At 35.8% G+C, this 17253-nt stretch overlaps 3 protein-coding genes across 4 annotated transcripts; 1 reads left to right on the top strand and 2 right to left on the bottom strand.

The window, feature by feature from the left end:
• Window positions 1-2175: 2175 nt before the first annotated feature.
• On the top strand, window positions 2176-3562 carry LOC111403546. The gene is made up of 7 exons (XM_023032098.1): window positions 2176-2181; window positions 2280-2393; window positions 2444-2560; window positions 2653-2919; window positions 3068-3138; window positions 3193-3196; window positions 3356-3562. Exons 1-7 carry the CDS (start codon window positions 2176-2178, stop codon window positions 3560-3562), a joined length of 786 nt encoding a protein of 261 aa, XP_022887866.1.
• Window positions 3563-4273: 711 nt separating this feature from the next.
• LOC111400149 lies at window positions 4274-5429 on the bottom strand. The gene is made up of 2 exons (XM_023027785.1): window positions 4663-5429; window positions 4274-4583 (listed from the first exon to the last, which is right to left on the bottom strand). Exons 1-2 carry the CDS (start codon window positions 4908-4910, stop codon window positions 4394-4396), a joined length of 438 nt encoding a protein of 145 aa, XP_022883553.1. The 5' UTR covers window positions 4911-5429; the 3' UTR covers window positions 4274-4393.
• A 5524-nt stretch (window positions 5430-10953) lies between these two features.
• On the bottom strand, window positions 10954-14315 carry LOC111381748 (GATA transcription factor 8-like). 2 transcript variants are annotated; one of them, XM_023005597.1, is made up of 4 exons: window positions 14062-14315; window positions 13422-13497; window positions 12730-12987; window positions 10954-11973 (listed from the first exon to the last, which is right to left on the bottom strand). In XM_023005597.1, exons 3-4 carry the CDS (start codon window positions 12958-12960, stop codon window positions 11242-11244), a joined length of 963 nt encoding a protein of 320 aa, XP_022861365.1. In that variant the 5' UTR covers window positions 12961-12987; window positions 13422-13497; window positions 14062-14315; the 3' UTR covers window positions 10954-11241. The 2 variants fall into 2 exon arrangements, with proteins under 2 accessions (XP_022861365.1, XP_022861425.1); XM_023005657.1 differs by lacking the exon at window positions 13422-13497.
• Window positions 14316-17253: the final 2938 nt, after the last annotated feature.

Below are 17253 nucleotides of genomic sequence, written 5' to 3' on the forward strand. Positions count from 1 at the left end.
TGTTGCAAATCTTTAGAGAAAAATGGAAAAGCATTAACGAGTCCTTGGCTTTTCAAGGGCTAGCCATGCACTTTGAGGACTAGAGATCCTACGTGGGCCACATTCTGAGGCCCATGTGTGGACTAGAGATCCAACGTTGAGAAAAGCTCAAGTTAAATAGGGAAAAAATCCGTTGGATTTCATTATGCACTGCAACGAAATTGATGTTGCCGATTGATTTTACTAAAAATTGGTCGATTTCATTCCTCTATTGGGTCATAGAGATCGGTGTCGATTCCATAAAAAGGAAATAATTATCGGAGAAGCCAATCCAGGTAATAGTATGAATGTTATGTTCGTCGATTCGAATGCCACATTCCAAATTGAATTCCGTAACACAAATTGGTCCTAAACTCATAGTTGCAGGGGATGAGAAATCATTGCTGACCACGGAAGTGCTAATCGTCCCTGGCTAATATAATACAGGTAACCGTGTATTTTGCTGCGATCACAACTTGAAATCAACAATCACGAATGTCGTTCGTCACGAAATTAGTATAATATCTAACTTATGGGTCATAGCTGCTCATATCGTCGTTAACTGGTTTCTCGTCACAGATTGCTATTCAGTAGAATCGCAATAGACGCCTGTGACACATACGTGAACTGTTTGTGTAAATGTGACCTGATCTGTGAAACTGTAACCTCTCTACTATGAAATGTGAAGTGTTTCAGCAACTATGTCCATGTATTTAGCATCAAACATGTCGTTATCCACTTCGAGAACATGTGACCACTGTGTAACAATGTAGGAAAAGTCATATGTAACCTGATTTTTGGCTCTGTAACCCTAATTGGTAATGTGTGGCTTGCTTTGTGAAACTGTAACCTATCTAATGTGACATGTTTTGTCGACTATGCGAGAATGTAAAATCAAACATTTCATCATTCGTTTCGAGCATATGTGACCTCCCCGTCAACTCTGTAGTCTGAATGATACCAATCTGTGACCCGTCTTGTGATTGTCTTATCCATAACTCTCTGTAACCTGGTTTGCTAATTTGTGACCTCATTGTTGTGCAGTGTGACATGTGACATATTTCACCTATGATGAAATTATTGATATTAATTGTAATTTGCAAAATGGTGTACTTGCACGTATGTTTATTGTATGGATCGCAATCCTCATTGGTATTGGTAGCTCGCAACTGCAGTTATTTAACCCTTGTGGACACAATTATGAGAGAATTTGCTCTGGATCCTGCGAAGGTAGCGGTGTCATTGAAGTACATACTGAAGAAAGATTTGTCTTCCATCAGGATAAAAATGACAATAATGTGCTATAATACATTCTACTAAAGGACATGGAGCATGAACCTACTAAATATCCGATAATCGTTGACGTTGCTGAGGCAGAAATAGATAATACCTCCATCACAGTGTCAATCAATGTGCATTCCAGCGGTGAGATGTTTACATTGCAAGACATGGCATCAAACATATGCGAAGCATCAAATGAAGAAATGGGTCACATTTGTGACACTGAAGTCACAATTGTGTCTATTGCAAGTGCTAGAGAGGTAAAAGAAGGAATAGTGTTTCGTGATAAGAATGTTTTAAAAATGAGCTTGTCGTTTTTTGCCATATAGAGCATGTTTGAGTTTATGGTTGAACGGTCCGACAAGAGAGAATATGTTGTGAGGTGTTCGAATGGTGGATGTAGTTGGATATGTAGATCGTCGATACGGGGCAAAACAGATCTATTTAAGATTCGAAAGATTGGTAGTCACACATGTGCATCAAATGTAGTATTAGGATCACATAGGCAAGTGTCATCTAAGGTTGTGTCATCTACAATTAAGTACAAGTATACATCGTCCCGTACTATATATACACCAAAGGACATATGCAGTAACATGTTGAATACTTATGGGGTTTATTTGAGTTATTCGAAAGTTTGGAGATCTCGCGAGCAAACTTTGAAAATGATTAGGGGTGACCCAGCAGAGTCATTTGGTAAGTTGCCAAGCTTGTTCTACATGCTCCGACATAAAAATCCTGATACGGTCACAGAAATAGAGGTTGATAGTCATAGTAAATTCAGATATTGCTTTATGGCACTAGGTGCATCAATACGGGGATAAGAGCATTGTAGACTGGTGAATATTGTTGATGGTACATACTTGAATGGTAAATATGGAGGTACCCTTTTCACAGGATGTACACAAGATGTAAATAATAGCATATTCGTTCTTACTTTTGGATTTGGAGACAATGAGATCGACAAATCTTGGAGATAGTTTTTCAATAAGTTGAAGAAGGCGTATGGAAATAGAGAAGGACTGTGTTTTGTGTCGGACCGTCACCCAAGTATAAAGAATGCAATAGAACATGTGTATCCGGAAGCTTGTACGGTATTTGTTCTTATCGTTTGCTGTAAAATCTAAAATCATATTATGGAAAGTCAGACCAAAACATTATACAAGCATTCAATTCGGTTGTTCGCGCTTACACGCTGGAAGAATATGATTATAACATGTCTCTGCTGACAATGATGAATGAGAAGATTATTTCATACCTGGTAGTGTACTACGTCTTTTTTCATTCCACATACATATAAATGGTCACATATGGTATTTATATGATGTTCATCGAATTGATTTATGTTTGCAGGCTGATGTTGGACCTGAAAAGTGGTCACGAATACATATGGCAACATACAGATATTCTACAATGACATCAAACATTGTGGAATCGGTCAACACGGTCACGAAGGCAGCCAATAATTATCCTATTGTATCCTTGCTAGTGTCATTACGGCAAACTATACAATCGTGGTTTTGTAAACACAGAGATTATGTCCATGGAACTTTCACAAAGTTGTCGAACAAGTACAAGAAAGAGATTAGGAAAATGAGCATGGATTTGAGGAACTTGAGGGCAATTTTCTATATTTTAACATTCTGATGTATATGTGACCCATCGTAAAGGTCAGTATCTTGAACTGTAATGTAACAAATCTGATATGTAACCTATTTTGTGACCTGGTTGGTAAACTAAGTTTGGAACTCTGTATTCTGTTTCATAGCTATCTGTAAATGGAACAAATTTGTGTAACCTGATATCTAAATCTGTGACCTATGTGATGTTGTATGTGATGTAATTGTGTACTCTCTGTCAACTCTGTATTCTGATGCATGTCTGTCTACCAAGTGAGGTTTGGACCACATGTGTAACATACTTCCTGAATTTGTAAATGAACTCAAGGATATGAGTCATTCATGTGTGACCGACACGTTGGAGTATATGTGACCTGTATACAACTATATGTGACCTGACTATTGTTACATGTATGCATGTATCTCCTTCAAAGCAGATAGTATTTTCAGTTAGCAACGAAAGGTCAACGTTTGTCGTCGATATTGAGCAACGAACGTGCACTTATAGGATTACAAACACAAAAAGAGATCCATATGATTACTGTTCTTATTATTACACAAAAGATGCGTACTTGAATGCGTACCAAGATTCTGTATATCCTATTGGAAATCAAGAGGAATGGATAGTGCCGGGAGAAGTATAGCGAGAAATAGTGTTACCTCCTAACCAGAAGAGGAGTTGTGGAAGACCTACAGAGAAAAGAAAGAGATCATCTAGAGAAGGGAGACCGACGGCAAAATGCGGACGTTGTAGTGCGCCAACTTGACCCCATTACACTAAAATGACCAATATAATTACATACAAATATTTCATAGATATGTGATATTCTTTTAAGGATAATGTTCATTGGAAATAGTCTCTTTAAAGAATGCATTCAGATTGATCAACTAACAGTTAATTGTCTGTCAACTTTGGAGTCAGAATAATAATTCTCTGAGATTTGGATCACATCTGTAACATGATACCAGATCTGTGACTTGTGTGCTGTGACCTGTGATGTGTGACATGCCGTATGAAAAATTTAACTGATTTGTGAATATATAACCTGAAATGAGAATATGTGACCTGAGGTGTGGACACATATGGGTAACATGAATCCTAATATCTGTAACCCATGTGCTGTGACATGTCACGTGCCGTGTGAAAGGTATGTGTGACGTGATATGTAAATTTGTGACCAAGTTGAGAAACCAATTGTGACCTATTTGCTGTACCACATGACATGTTTCACCGACTACGTGACGTTGTTAGAAATATAGAACTTGTATAATTTACACCATATATATAAAAATAGCATTAAAATGTAATCGAAGATGGATGAATCATGAACGTAAACACTTTAATATCCTTTATTGCAAATCAAAGGTTACGAGTTATTATTCATTACATGAACCTCTATTGACTAGACACATACAATGTTCATAACATTTACAAACTAAATTCTTGTCCTCACTAACAAATCTAAAGCCAGTTTTCATTCTATGACAAGTGCTTCCTCCATCATAGGCTGATTTACTCTTTTCGTGTAAACCTGTCGGTGTTTGTAGAGTAGCGTAGCAATATCCATTCTGAACTTGCTGGCATCAAACTTCTTGGGAACGGAACATCTACCACCACGGATAAGATACAACGTATATAACACCACGAATATCCTATAATCATGACTGCAGAACATGTGACAGACTATTATGAATGAATCCATCAAAAGGATATACGTATTGTAAATCTTGGTCATAGACTTACCCATTTGTTTGCTGAGGGAGTGTGTCGTCGATGATCACCTTCAATTCTTTGGCTTCTAGTTCGTGATAATCAGGATCCTTCTTTGAAATTCTCAGAGTATTCATTAGAGCAGGCAATACCTTAATGTACGTCTCAATACCTTGCAAAACCTTCCAGTCACCTACCGAGTTGAACACAATCAAGGTATGACTTTTGAATTGTAATTGGCTAAGCATCCAATGTGCTTTGTTGGTGGGTATGATCGGCATGAACACATAGTCAAATCGGCCCAGGGTGAGTTAAAAGGGAGGTTGTGACCTGTCAGGCTCGACTCTGACATTAAAACATTTGGGTCCTTCATGAAGGCAGGAAAAATGTCTTTTATTTTAATCTAGAACCATGAGTTTGTGGTGGTGGCTTTGTATTTAACATTTTTGCCAAATTTTGCTACCTGGCGAATGAAGTAGAAGCAAGCATCCATATGTTGTTTCAATGAGAAGAAAAGATGTAAGCATTGCGTACAACAGATTGTATATGAATGAATCTGTGACTAGTTCCAATATGAAATGTGACCTATTTGTATCATCTCTGATACTCTTCTTAATAGGTATGAAAGAAATCGAAATTCTAAAAAGTGTAATGTAATTTAATTGAGTGTGTAAACGTAATCGTACTGCATCACTCAGTGATGACTCTGAATTTATAGGCTCGTGGAACCAACTCATATGACCTACTGGGAATGAACCAATTAGACAAGCAGGCTTGATGGCGTCGTCTTCCTCGCTAAATTTTTTCCTGTGACCAACACTAAATGTTACATTCTTTTGTCAAAACTGTGTATTGAGTAATTTTTCACAAATAGGTACGAAATGCACTTACTTATTTTTTGGTTTATACCCCCTCTGAGACCAACCCATGATGGCCGATTTGTCAACTTCGTCAACATTGTCTTTGTAATCCTCAAAAATGACAATATTATCATCGTGCTTAAATAATTTCCCCCTCTCCTGTCTGGCAACGAAAGGAGACTGCAATACCCTTGCTGGCCTTAAAACCCGCTTAACTGGTAATTCCGAGGTTGGTTCAGCAATAGGTGATCCCTGTATGTTATTGTAGTAGGTTGCAAATTGATTGAAAATACGGCACATGAGCTGTCTGTGGAATAGTTTGTAAGCATGTGTTGTCTATCACCTATACATGTGACCTGGTCTGAATGTGTCTGTGACCTGTAACATATGATTTGAAGATAGTTTGGAAGGGTGTGTGGCATGTGACCCATTAATATAACATGGTTTGGAATGTATGTTATCTGTGACATATGAATAGGACATGGGCTGAAGGAATCTGTGATCTGTTACCTGAGAATGTGACATGGTTTGGAATTATGTCTGTGACCTATGAATGAGACATGGTTTGAAGGTATCTGTGCTATGTGATCCATGACTGGAACATGTGTTAGTATTGTGTGTGATCTGTGACTTATGAAAGGGACATGGTTTGAAATGTCTGTGAAATGTAACCTATGAATAAAACATAATCTGAAGTGTGTGTGATCTGTGATCTAATAATATAACATGGTTTGGAGGTATGTTTGATTTGAGATCTACAACTACTGGAACATGTAAATACCTCATTCTCTACAGTTTTTGTTGCAGTGACCACATCAGATATGATGGAATCTACCCTCTTCTGAGTTTCCTTCGAATGCAAAACATTGGATGGGGGTGAATTCAATCCTCAAATCAAATGATGGTGGCTCAAGGGAGAAGAGAAGATCATCACTTGGGTCCATTTTGCTCTTCCCTTTTCTGTTGACGTTTGATACTACGTTTTTCACCTACATGTTGAATAGGAAATAATAAACTATATTCTTTTACAGAAATGTGAAATATATCAAGTGACTACCCCTAAGCCTTGTCAGATAAACCAGCCCCATGATGTTCTTGATCTCCAACTCTAGGAGCTTCTTTTTGTCCTACTCCACGGTCGCTTGTCCTCTCACTAGATCATCTAATGATCTCGTCCATTGCACTGGATATCATTATTGACACAGACTCAGATAGAAACTGCATGTTCGTTCGAATATCCATTAGATCACTTTTAATACAGGCTTGCATTTGAACAATGTCATCCATTTTGTTAGTCTTTCCTTCGTTCAAGGATGACACAGCTCCGCCTTCAACACTTTATTATCCGCCTGGAGTTCGGATACTTGCACACGCAACACCTCAAAAGCCTGACAAAAATGAATAACTAATTATTATATGTTGCTTGCGAAATATCTTTGACCAACCATCAACATACAATGCACACTGGTATATCTATGACCTGATGTGTATGAAATGTGACATAGGAAATATTGATGTGTGACCAATGACGAAAATATTGAGAGCTGATTAACATAATAACTTACGTCATCCCATTGTGCCCTATGAGATTGTGGCTCCTCTTGAGAATGATGAGCGACTGTTGGACCTTCAACAAAGGGGGATTTTTCATAGGCGGATGGCTCCTGCCGTCTTGGAGGAGGAGCAACAAAATCGTCGTCATAATCTGAAGAGTGAGTTTGTCCAATATTACTGTCCATCAACGACAGGACTGATGGAATGGACTTTTCGCTAGTATTTGCATCTTCAACAGACGTCTCCGTCATGTGCTTGGTTCTTCTTCGGTTCTCGGATGAGGACGTCGGTTGGACTGACTTGTGTACTAGACTCCGTTCATGTCTGGCATCGCCATTTCACTTTCCAACGGTTCCAAGTCACAAATCACAATTTGCAATACAATATGTAGTTTATATGAATGCAAAGTCAAAAATTCGATATTGATTACATGACGCTTACTGGAACTTTACCTTAGGATTGGAGAAGCAGTCGGGTCCTTCCAATTTGGCAGCTGATGGTCGCTCATCTACCATCCAGTTTACAATGCGGTGATGCACCCTCGATATCCTTGTAACCACGATGCCATCAAGACTGGGAAAAGTCTTGTATATCCATGCTTGAAGGCTACAAGCATTCCTCGTGGCCTGTAGTGTGGGGTCCTCCTGCCGCGTCCATCTCTGAATGCACCCAGAGTAATTTGGAATAGTAGCTTGCCCCATGAAAAATTGTTCATTTCATTAAAGTCCTCAGCGATAACAAATAGGAAGTGGTCAACAACCTTCTTGTAGTCACGTGGAAAGAGATAGGCAGAGAGGAAATATAAAACCCCAAACATTGCAATGTCATTGTTTGGTAGGGCTTCAATCATATCGAGGTCAGGCATTTGGTATGCAGACAGAATTGTGTCCTTTACATCTTCATGTGTGACAGCATCTACTTGTGAAAAGTATTTGGCCTTCAACTTTGACTGTCTATTTTCAAAAACCTGAGTATCTATATCGCCTGAACATTTCAGTCATGTGACCAAACAGAACTCAGATATAGAAAACTTGACGTATCGCCCGGAGACATAACCATATTTTTTCCTCATTCGTGTGCTGAACTTGCCTCAGAAGGAAGTAGTGAATCAACTGTGGTTGAATCACTATTTCATGACAATCCAAGAAGTGGGCAAAGCATGTGCCCCTCAATATCTATTTTTGGCTTTGGCTTAACTTTGATTGTATAGTGGTGAGAACACCTTTATACACAGAGGTGGTAATCTTGCCAAGAAACCAACTTTTTTCAGGTATTTTGAATTGCCAGACCTACATAAAGCGTTAATAATAATAAAATTGTTAAGTACCTGTATTATAATTCAGAGACAGAGAAAAGGAAATGCATTTAGGTATAAATGGTCGCATATAGGTTAAATTCAGGTCACATATATGTGAAATGGTCACATATGGACATCATATTACTAAAGCACATCATCAACCATGTTAACAGTCAACTCACAGGCATACAAAGTTTTCTCATTCACAGGCATATTACTAGACATATATTTTTCATTCGTTTTTAACTTTGGTTTGGTCTTCAACAATTAGAACCACAACTGTGATGGAAAGTAGTAATTGTACATGTGAGTGTCTTTGCATTGAGAATACTTGGTCACATATAGGTGAAATGGTCACACATGGACATCATATTACTAAAGACACATCATCAACCATGTTAACAGTCAGGTCACAGGCATACAAAATTTTTTCAGTCAGGTCACATATTCACAACAAACTTGAGTCTCATTCACATATTAAGATCACATTCAGAGCCCTATCCCCATTACAGTAAGGTCACAGGCAATCATATCCATATGCATTTACGTCACAGATTCCCAATATATGTGTATTCGTGAATAGACAACAGATTATTCGTAATACCAAAAACGAAAAATCAAATGAACGAACATTATGCGTTCAAAGTTGCAAACCCTACCCCATTCCAACTACGAAACGAATTCAACAGATTTCGAGATCATAGATCTTCAATACGTCTTCAATACATGTCACCCAACGATTATTCAATTAATACCCGTCACTTAATGTATTAACATAACATAAAAATCAACATATCGTGTTCGATTGGACTTTCCGCAAGGTCACAGACGACGCCGCATACTTTTCCATATGGGATTTCGTTGGGCTTTCCTCATGCTTCCTCTTTCCTCTCCTTTATAGCGTAGAATGGATGTTTATCACCTTGGGTTTAGTCATTTTTTTGTCGACCGTAAAATGGAAAGTTTTTTTACAGAGTGACAGTGTAGACGAAGAATGTACTCAACTCGCTTTGGGTATGTGACGAAGATTAGTTCCTTGACAGGCTGGAGTGGGATAACTAACCAGAGATATTCGTGGAGTTGGTAACTGCCAGAGTAGTTTATCAGAGATCGTGGGGAGAAGTTTGAGGGCAGTTTCACTCGTTTGATAGAGAATGAAGAAATATTAGATTTGAAGCACGTTAACTATGGAACCGCGCTTATTTTAAATAAGTAGCTTTTTTTAATTAGTCTAATACCGGACATTTGACTAGAATAGTTGAGCCCATGATTTATGCACAGTGAACTTGAAAGTCCTGGGAGGGTGTAATTTTCTCAGTTAAATATATTGTTAGAGGTAGACGTGGTTCTATTTGGTTTTGATTCGAATAGAATCAAATCGAACCAAATGGCGGATCGATTTCATTTGGGTTTCATATCTTAAATTTTCAGATTTGCATCATATAAGTTAGTAATATATACCTAAATTAAAAAATAAAATAAAATAAACATCACATTCAACAAGATCAAAATTCAATCATCAAGATTAAACAAAAAAAAAAAGGGTCCAAACTAACAAATAGAATATAGTCATAATTTAAATACACAAATCAATTTTCATTTTCTTACACAAAAATTATTTAATAAGTAATAGGAATGATTCATTGAATTAATTGCAACAATTTTGAAGGCATGCCCCTACAATAAAGAATGAATTATGCACAATTTTTACAGTTCACTTTTATAGTCAACATTAACCATTTAATACTCCATAAATGCTTAATGGAGTTTCATCTATTTGTAAAGAATACAAATAACTCATCAAATAATTAAAGTAATATATATAAGACTTTTGAAGTAACTGACCAATTTCATTTTCTGATCTTAAAAGAGACTCCACTGATTAGATGAAATGAAGTTCCAACATGTCGCGACATTGTGTAAATTGAAAAGAAGTGAAGGAAAAATAATTCAAATGAATACAAAATTAGGGTATACACAACTAATGAACTGTCTGACTTCAATGACCTAAAATCAATTAACGGCCTCTATCCAATTAATAGGCTATTTCCAATGAATATAAAATTAGAGTCTTCATTGATTAATATATAAAAAATTAATCATTAAGTTTGATTTTGATTCTGGTTCTTGATTCTTGAACTAGAACTGAACCAGAACCAAAATCAAATGGTTCTTAATTCAAAGAATCAAAATGATTATTTTTTATTTTATTTTTTGATAGAAGTTTGGTTTGGTTCGGTTCGATTTTGACATTTTGTCCACCCCTAAATATTGCTATTAGAATAATAATAAATAGTAGAGAAAACAAAGAATGTGAAAGAAAGAAGTACGAGAACACGGGAATTTGTAAAATCTATCTATATCTAGATATGTCTTGAAAATAATGCTACTTGTACATAATAATTTGCATACAAGTGATGTATCAAAAGAAGATTGGAGAATTTTTTATTATTATTATTTTTTTATTTTAATTTGGTTGAAGAAATTCTAATTTAATCATATTTCATCACATCGTATGTATGTAAATCATGTACACATAGCACAACCGTTGTCTCAGCCCAACTGTCAACTAATGCTACGTTGAAACCATACCTTTCCATCAAATAACAAGAGAACCATTCAAGAAGTACTAATTCAATCTCATTACTAATTAAAGAAATTCCTACAACAAATTAACTGCAAAAGGAATCCCCAAAAGAGGGAAATAAAAGAACACTGACCACGAAGCTATAATAAGACCTAAACACTCCATTGTAATCTCTCTAACCATTTCTGATTCTCTTAGCATCATCTCCTTTCTACTCAGCTAAATATCGTAAACTAGTGCTCCTGACCACCCATTGCATCACTGTACAAAGAACCAATAAACAAACAAATGAAAGAACCTGTGATAGAATGGCATCATTTTGTCACGAACTCTGGTTTGGTGGCCGTTTGGGTATTTGCTACAGAACGTTCCCCAATCTTGGTTCTCATTTCGATGACTTTCTTGTGAGAATTCGAGTGCAAAGTTGGACTGAATGTAGGACTTGCAGCGGGACGATATTCGGGGAACAATCGGCCTGATTTGTAGCGGACGCCACATGCATTGCAGAGTGTTTTAGGCCCCGTTGGGCCAGCCCTCCACTGGGGAGTCTTTGTTATCTCACAGTGCAAGCATTTCCTAACGGCTTGTGTTGGAGCATTCTCATTCCCCTCGGGTGAGGTTTTCTTCTTCTTCTTTTCCACTCTGGAAGCCAGTTTGGGGATCTTATTCATTGGTCGAGACTCTGCAAAGTTCTCAGATTCTGAAGAAACTCCAAGAGTAACAAATGGCCGGGGAGTCTCGATGAAAGAACACGGAGGGGAAATGAGTTGGATTGCAGGTCGAGGATTATAAGTTGCCGGACGAGGACGCTTGCTTCGAGCACGTTGTGGACCCCGGTGACTCGGACTGAGAGGCATAATCCTCCCCCCAGTGCAGGAGCTGCTGCTGCTGTTCTCAAGTACAGAAATAGGGCTCGATATTTGGAACTGGTTGTGTGATGGCTCCGTGTTAACGCACATATTCTCCTTTCCAAAGGTCGACCCTCCACCCGAGAAGGAATCCTCCACAAATGCTGAAAGCCATTCTAGCTGTACAATGTCTTCATACTGGGGGAACAAAACAAAAGAAAGAATCAGCATTTATTGAGCACATGGCATTTCTAGACTTGGCTAAAGCCATACAATATGAATTTCGAATTTTAATTTTAATCTAAATTCGACCAAACATGTCCACACTGTTTCAATAATGCAGAATTTACCATAGATATCATACAGATATGACCTATTAAAAGCCCTTTCCCTGCCAAGAATGTGACAATCAACATCATCAATAACATGGCAATATTAATTATAAATTTGCTACACATGCATTCTAGTTGATATTCTGCTTTACATTGTACCATGTGGCATACAATTTTACAATTGATTTCTCCAACACATAAAACAATCATTGACCTTGATTTTGCCACCTATTCAAATGTAATCCAAGTTGTACATAAATATTGTACAAGTAGCATAATTCTATTAATTAACACCGACTGCCTAACTGGCAAACAAAATCAAATAATGACATGACATGACAACAATCTAAGCTTTGTTTCCAAATAAATTTGGACTCGGCTAATTAACTCACACAACAACAATCCAACTATAATGAGACTCAACTAAATTGTTCACTATCTCATTTTAAGTTTGAGCAATAAATGGCGGTATTTGAGCATGATCTTCAACAAAAACTTTTGAATTTGCACAGCAGCAATCATCTTTCGTGATCATACAACAAGTTATACACTTGCACAACAAATGACTAATTTGTAATGAAATGAGGAGAAATAAATTTCATGGCAGTAGAGTATAACTCACCGGAACAGCAAGCTCAGTTGAGAGGTCGGATGGAGCACTACCATTGCTGCCGGAGGAAAGGGGGTCAGTATCTGGCAACACATTGTCCCAAATGCTCGGAAAATCCTTGATATCACCATCAACAACAACGCTACTACCAGCACACTCATTTTCAGTAGGGAACTCAATCAAGTCATCAATCTGATCAAAGAAGTTTCCACATTCAATTTCATCCATGAAATTAGGCCCCATCACTCTATATTCTAAGAAACTTTTTCCCTGGAAAAGAAAAAAGAATTACAGTTAAGAAAATACTATATGCCAGCATATTAACATCTGCATACAAATAGATAGATAATGAATGGATGAATAAGAATTTGATACTAGCGTGCGCAAGAGGTGGAGTAGGGGGCCACCAGAAAGTTTGCTGATAACAATGCTTGCCAGCTCAAAGGGAGTACGTGCATGTTAGCAGAAAAAGATGAAAAAATTTGTTAAAGCAATTTTGGATTCTTGCACCGCGTATGCTAAATTAAGACTACTTTCATCTGAGATTCAAAAATCTTTAAATTAATGATAAAAATGAAGGAACTAAAGGAAAAAAGAGTGAAATTCAAAGCAAATGTGAACACAAGGCTTAAGAGTAAACCGACACAATTTTATAAATGGATGTGATAAAAAATAAAAATAATATTCTTGGGTTTGGGGCCAACCCTGAAGTCTGTGCTTTTTCAAGGGGAAATACTTCAAGAACCAAATGCACAAGGCCTCCAAACTTGAGTAATTTTTCTGCAAGAAAAGGGGTGAAACAGTAAAGTTAAAGAATAGCAAGAAAAGAATCAAATTCCTCAAAATGTTTAGTTACAAAAAGTAGAAGTTCAGAACATTGTAATATTCAAGAAATGGCAAGTTACAGAAAAACTGGGTGACTAAAGTGTAGCTTAAAATTTGGAAGGAAAAAAGGGCAATAAAGACTCAAATTTTCCCATCTTTTCTCTAACAAAATTCTCACATTTCAGAGACAGAGAAATGGAAAAAAAAAATCTCTAGGACTCTGGGTTAAGTTCAGCACTGTATTTGCTCAATTAATGGCAAATACAGCAAAAAAAAAGACTCCAACTTTACACTCATTTCTCAGCCTCTGTGTTTCCTTGAGCATATAAAGGCCAAGAAATGTCAAAATTTTGCAAGAAGCAAAACAAAAAAAAAAAGGTAATGAAAACCCACAAAGTTTTTTGTTATGAAAACGAAGAAGAAAGGATCCAAAGAAATATTTATATTAGATTCCAAGCAAGAAACACAGAAAATAAGCAATTTTGAAGTGCTAAAGAGATAACAGTAGCAGAGACAAACCTCTGCTCAAAACCCCAAAATATATCCCGCCTAAAAGCTCCAAGAACAGTAGCGGAGAATACAGTAACTCTTTATTGAGCACAAATTTTAAGGCACAATACAAAAGGACAAAAATAAATCCTATACTATTCCTCCATTAACAGTGAGGATAGTATGAAGAAGCAGAAGGAAAAGGAAGAGAGTAAAAAGAATTGAAAATGGCGTGTGAAGTTGAGAATTAGAGAGAGGCTAAAAAGAAAGAAAACGGTAGGTGAGGCCCTTGCTTCATTGCAAGCTGGCTTTTACTATCAAACCTTCACTGTCGTCTTCTTCAATACCCCCCACCCCACACGCTCAACGGGCCCCACATCAAGCTTGTTCTTTGAATGAATTCGCGTATATAGATTACACTGTATGTATAGCCGCCATTCCAATGTTTGAGATATGTATATCTATGGTAAATGAGTTGATTTTGTTATGAATTGTCCAATTCCAATTCCTACTTAATAGAAATATTTACACATGCAATTTGAGATCTTCAAAATTGCCAAGGGTCTTTTCAAATATAGTAATAAGAAATTAATATGGCAAATGATCGCTTTCACTACATGTTGGTCCTTCGAATGGAAACTAACTACAAACAAAAATATCATTAGTGATCACTGACGCATATTCTTATGCGATTAACGACGAAAGTGTGGTTATGATTACCAGTGGTGCTTCAATAACCTATGAGAATTACAAAAACTTGGAACCATAGTTGATGATATGACAATCTTGTTGATAATGTTTTCTAGTGTGACTTTTTACCCATTAACATTTAGCTAACTCATAAATGACACCTAAGACCAAACCCGATTAAAATGCTGTTAGGGCAATTAGCAAAGAACAATCCCTCTTGATTATAATCGTAGTTGTAATTACGCGTGTACAATTAGAAATCGATGATCGTAATGCACCATCTACACCTGTCATTCCAACTAATGAAAATGTTGAGTTGGCAAAGAGAAATTGTGACTTAGCTGCTGATTTTGTTGATATTGGCATCTACTAGGTCAAAATAACATAACGCAATGTTGGAGTTAGTTTCAATACACGTAATATATTTAAGTCAATATAGTTGAACGAATTAATTTTATAAGTTAATTATAAGCAGATTTTTATAATTTACGGTTCCATTAAGTTAGGATAATAAAAAATGACTCAACAGCTGCAAAGATGTATTGGTGTTGGACCTCATTGGATGATTCTTTGCTTTCTCAACCTTTTGATGTACTTGTACTAACTCACACTTCAATTCTAAAGTATTTCCAATGTACTTTTCTTTTTTTTAAAAAAAAAAAAATAGGAATGTTGATTCGCTTTTATATTATAAAATAATTGTCAACATGTTGAGTTCACATGGTCGAACTTAGCCATCAAAGATTACAAGTTCAAAATTAGGTTTAATTTGATTTTTTTTTTAAAAAAAATTCAAGATTATTTCAAATAATTTAAGACGAGATAGAGTTAAGCCCATTGTTTTAAAACTCTTTTTGTTACATGATCATTTTCAACTCCACATTCATACAATAAAATGTTCTGCACGTAAGTCCAACTTTTCACTTTTTTTAACCAGACATTCTCGTAAAAATGCTATTCAAAACTCTCTTTTGCTTCCTTTTTTTTTTTTTTTTTTTTTTAAAAATTATGGACACCAAATAGGGACAAAATTTCGAAATAACATTAAATTGTCAATACATATATACAAACTTGAAAGGAAATTTCAATAAGTTGAGCATCATGCATCCTTCCCCTTTTTACTTACTTAGGTTGCACTCTTTGAATCATTTCCTTACAAGAAAAAACTTCTCCCTTTTAAAAACCAATTTTGGACATAACCTAACTCCCTTTGACTGTGTTAAAGCTTGGTGCACTTTATATTTTCAGCATCTCTAATCAAGGCATTAATCGTGCCTCGTTTTAATCTTAAATAACCTAGTCAAAATAAGTGATTGATGAAATCCATGTTCAAAATTTGATGCGATTCATGTTGAAAATAAAATTCCGCATTATTTTGTACAGAGTCTTCCAACTATTCTACAACACTTAGAAAGAAATATTTCATTAACGAAAAAGAATTCAATTCAAATGCACGATACATATTAAAAAGATTTTTACAACTCGATCACAAATTTAATAATGAAGGCTCCCACCAAAGAGAAAAGTTCAATAGAACAATTCCATATACACGCGTTAAGATCATCAACTTAAATCGTGACATTCGTTTTTTGCGTCAAATTTCATTAATATTAGAATAGTATTATCGTTAATGATTTATAATTTATTTGAAATGAGGTGCTTATCATACCTTTTCTTTAAAGAGAGGAAAATAAAATTGCTACGAGTTTTTTTTTTTTTTTAATCAAGAAGGACTAATTGGATTGTTAGCCTCCGTTTGATCCCCATTAAATTAAATTACATTACATTCCATTTATTTTTCTCTTATTTTCAACCATATAATCTTCCATAAAATAATATTACACGTAAATCGAAAACTTTTCTTTCTTTTTCAACCACACATTTTTCTAAAAAATACCATTCCCCCCATTTTCATTTTCAGGTAATGGGGCTAACATGTTTTCATGTGTTATATATTTCTGTATTAAAATGTCATGTTTGGCTAAGTTTGTGCAAATTAAACAAACGATAGGTTATAAATTAAAATATGAAAATTCCAAATATTTAAAATTTTCGATATGTCACGCTATTTTTGTGTCTGCATTAATGTATCTTTGTCAGTTTCTCCACCATTTTGATTAAAATGATATTCAATAATTGACATAAAATTTTCTTCCTACTAAAGTTTTTCTTCAAAAATTCAATAACTAATAAGAAAATATCTTCCAAATAATTGTCGGTGGTAGTCGTACCAAGTCATGAATAGGACTAAAAGAATAATGTTTATGAGCTAGCCATGTTCATTTTCTCCATTTAATATTATTCCTAAAGTCTTTATTTTTCCGTATTATATGCATGTATATATTCGTTTATAAATTGACTCATTTTCATAATTTGTGGGATAAAAATAAAATAAAAGGTAAAGTCTATAACTTTCATCGTTATTATAGTTGTGTCTTTAACTTTCCATAACGTTATTATTCTCAAAATCTTGATGATTAGCACATTGTTACTGACGAGGATATTGTCCAAATATTTTTTTTGAAGAGTAAA

Source organism: Olea europaea, chromosome 1, assembly GCF_002742605.1.
Source record: "Olea europaea var. sylvestris chromosome 1, O_europaea_v1, whole genome shotgun sequence".
Classification (NCBI taxonomy): Eukaryota; Viridiplantae; Streptophyta; class Magnoliopsida; order Lamiales; family Oleaceae; genus Olea; species Olea europaea.

What these genes read in the sequence shown, in the direction of transcription:
- LOC111403546 (XM_023032098.1), top strand. An exon ending in AGAAGATTATTTCATACCTG is followed by an intron (nt 2,561 to 2,652) that starts GTAGTGTACTAC and finishes TTATGTTTGCAG; the next exon opens with GCTGATGTTGGACCTGAAAA. An exon ending in TGGATTTGAGGAACTTGAGG is followed by an intron (nt 2,920 to 3,067) that starts GCAATTTTCTAT and finishes TCTGTTTCATAG; the next exon opens with CTATCTGTAAATGGAACAAA.
- LOC111400149 (XM_023027785.1), bottom strand. Translation starts at nt 4,910, where the DNA reads ATGCCGATCATACCCACCAACAAAGCACATTGGATGCTTAGCCAATTA. An exon ending in CTCCCTCAGCAAACAAATGG is followed by an intron (nt 4,584 to 4,662) that starts GTAAGTCTATGA and finishes CATGTTCTGCAG; the next exon opens with TCATGATTATAGGATATTCG.
- LOC111381748 (XM_023005657.1), bottom strand. Translation starts at nt 12,960, where the DNA reads ATGGGGCCTAATTTCATGGATGAAATTGAATGTGGAAACTTCTTTGAT. An exon ending in CAACTGAGCTTGCTGTTCCG is followed by an intron (nt 11,974 to 12,729) that starts GTGAGTTATACT and finishes TTGTTCCCCCAG; the next exon opens with TATGAAGACATTGTACAGCT.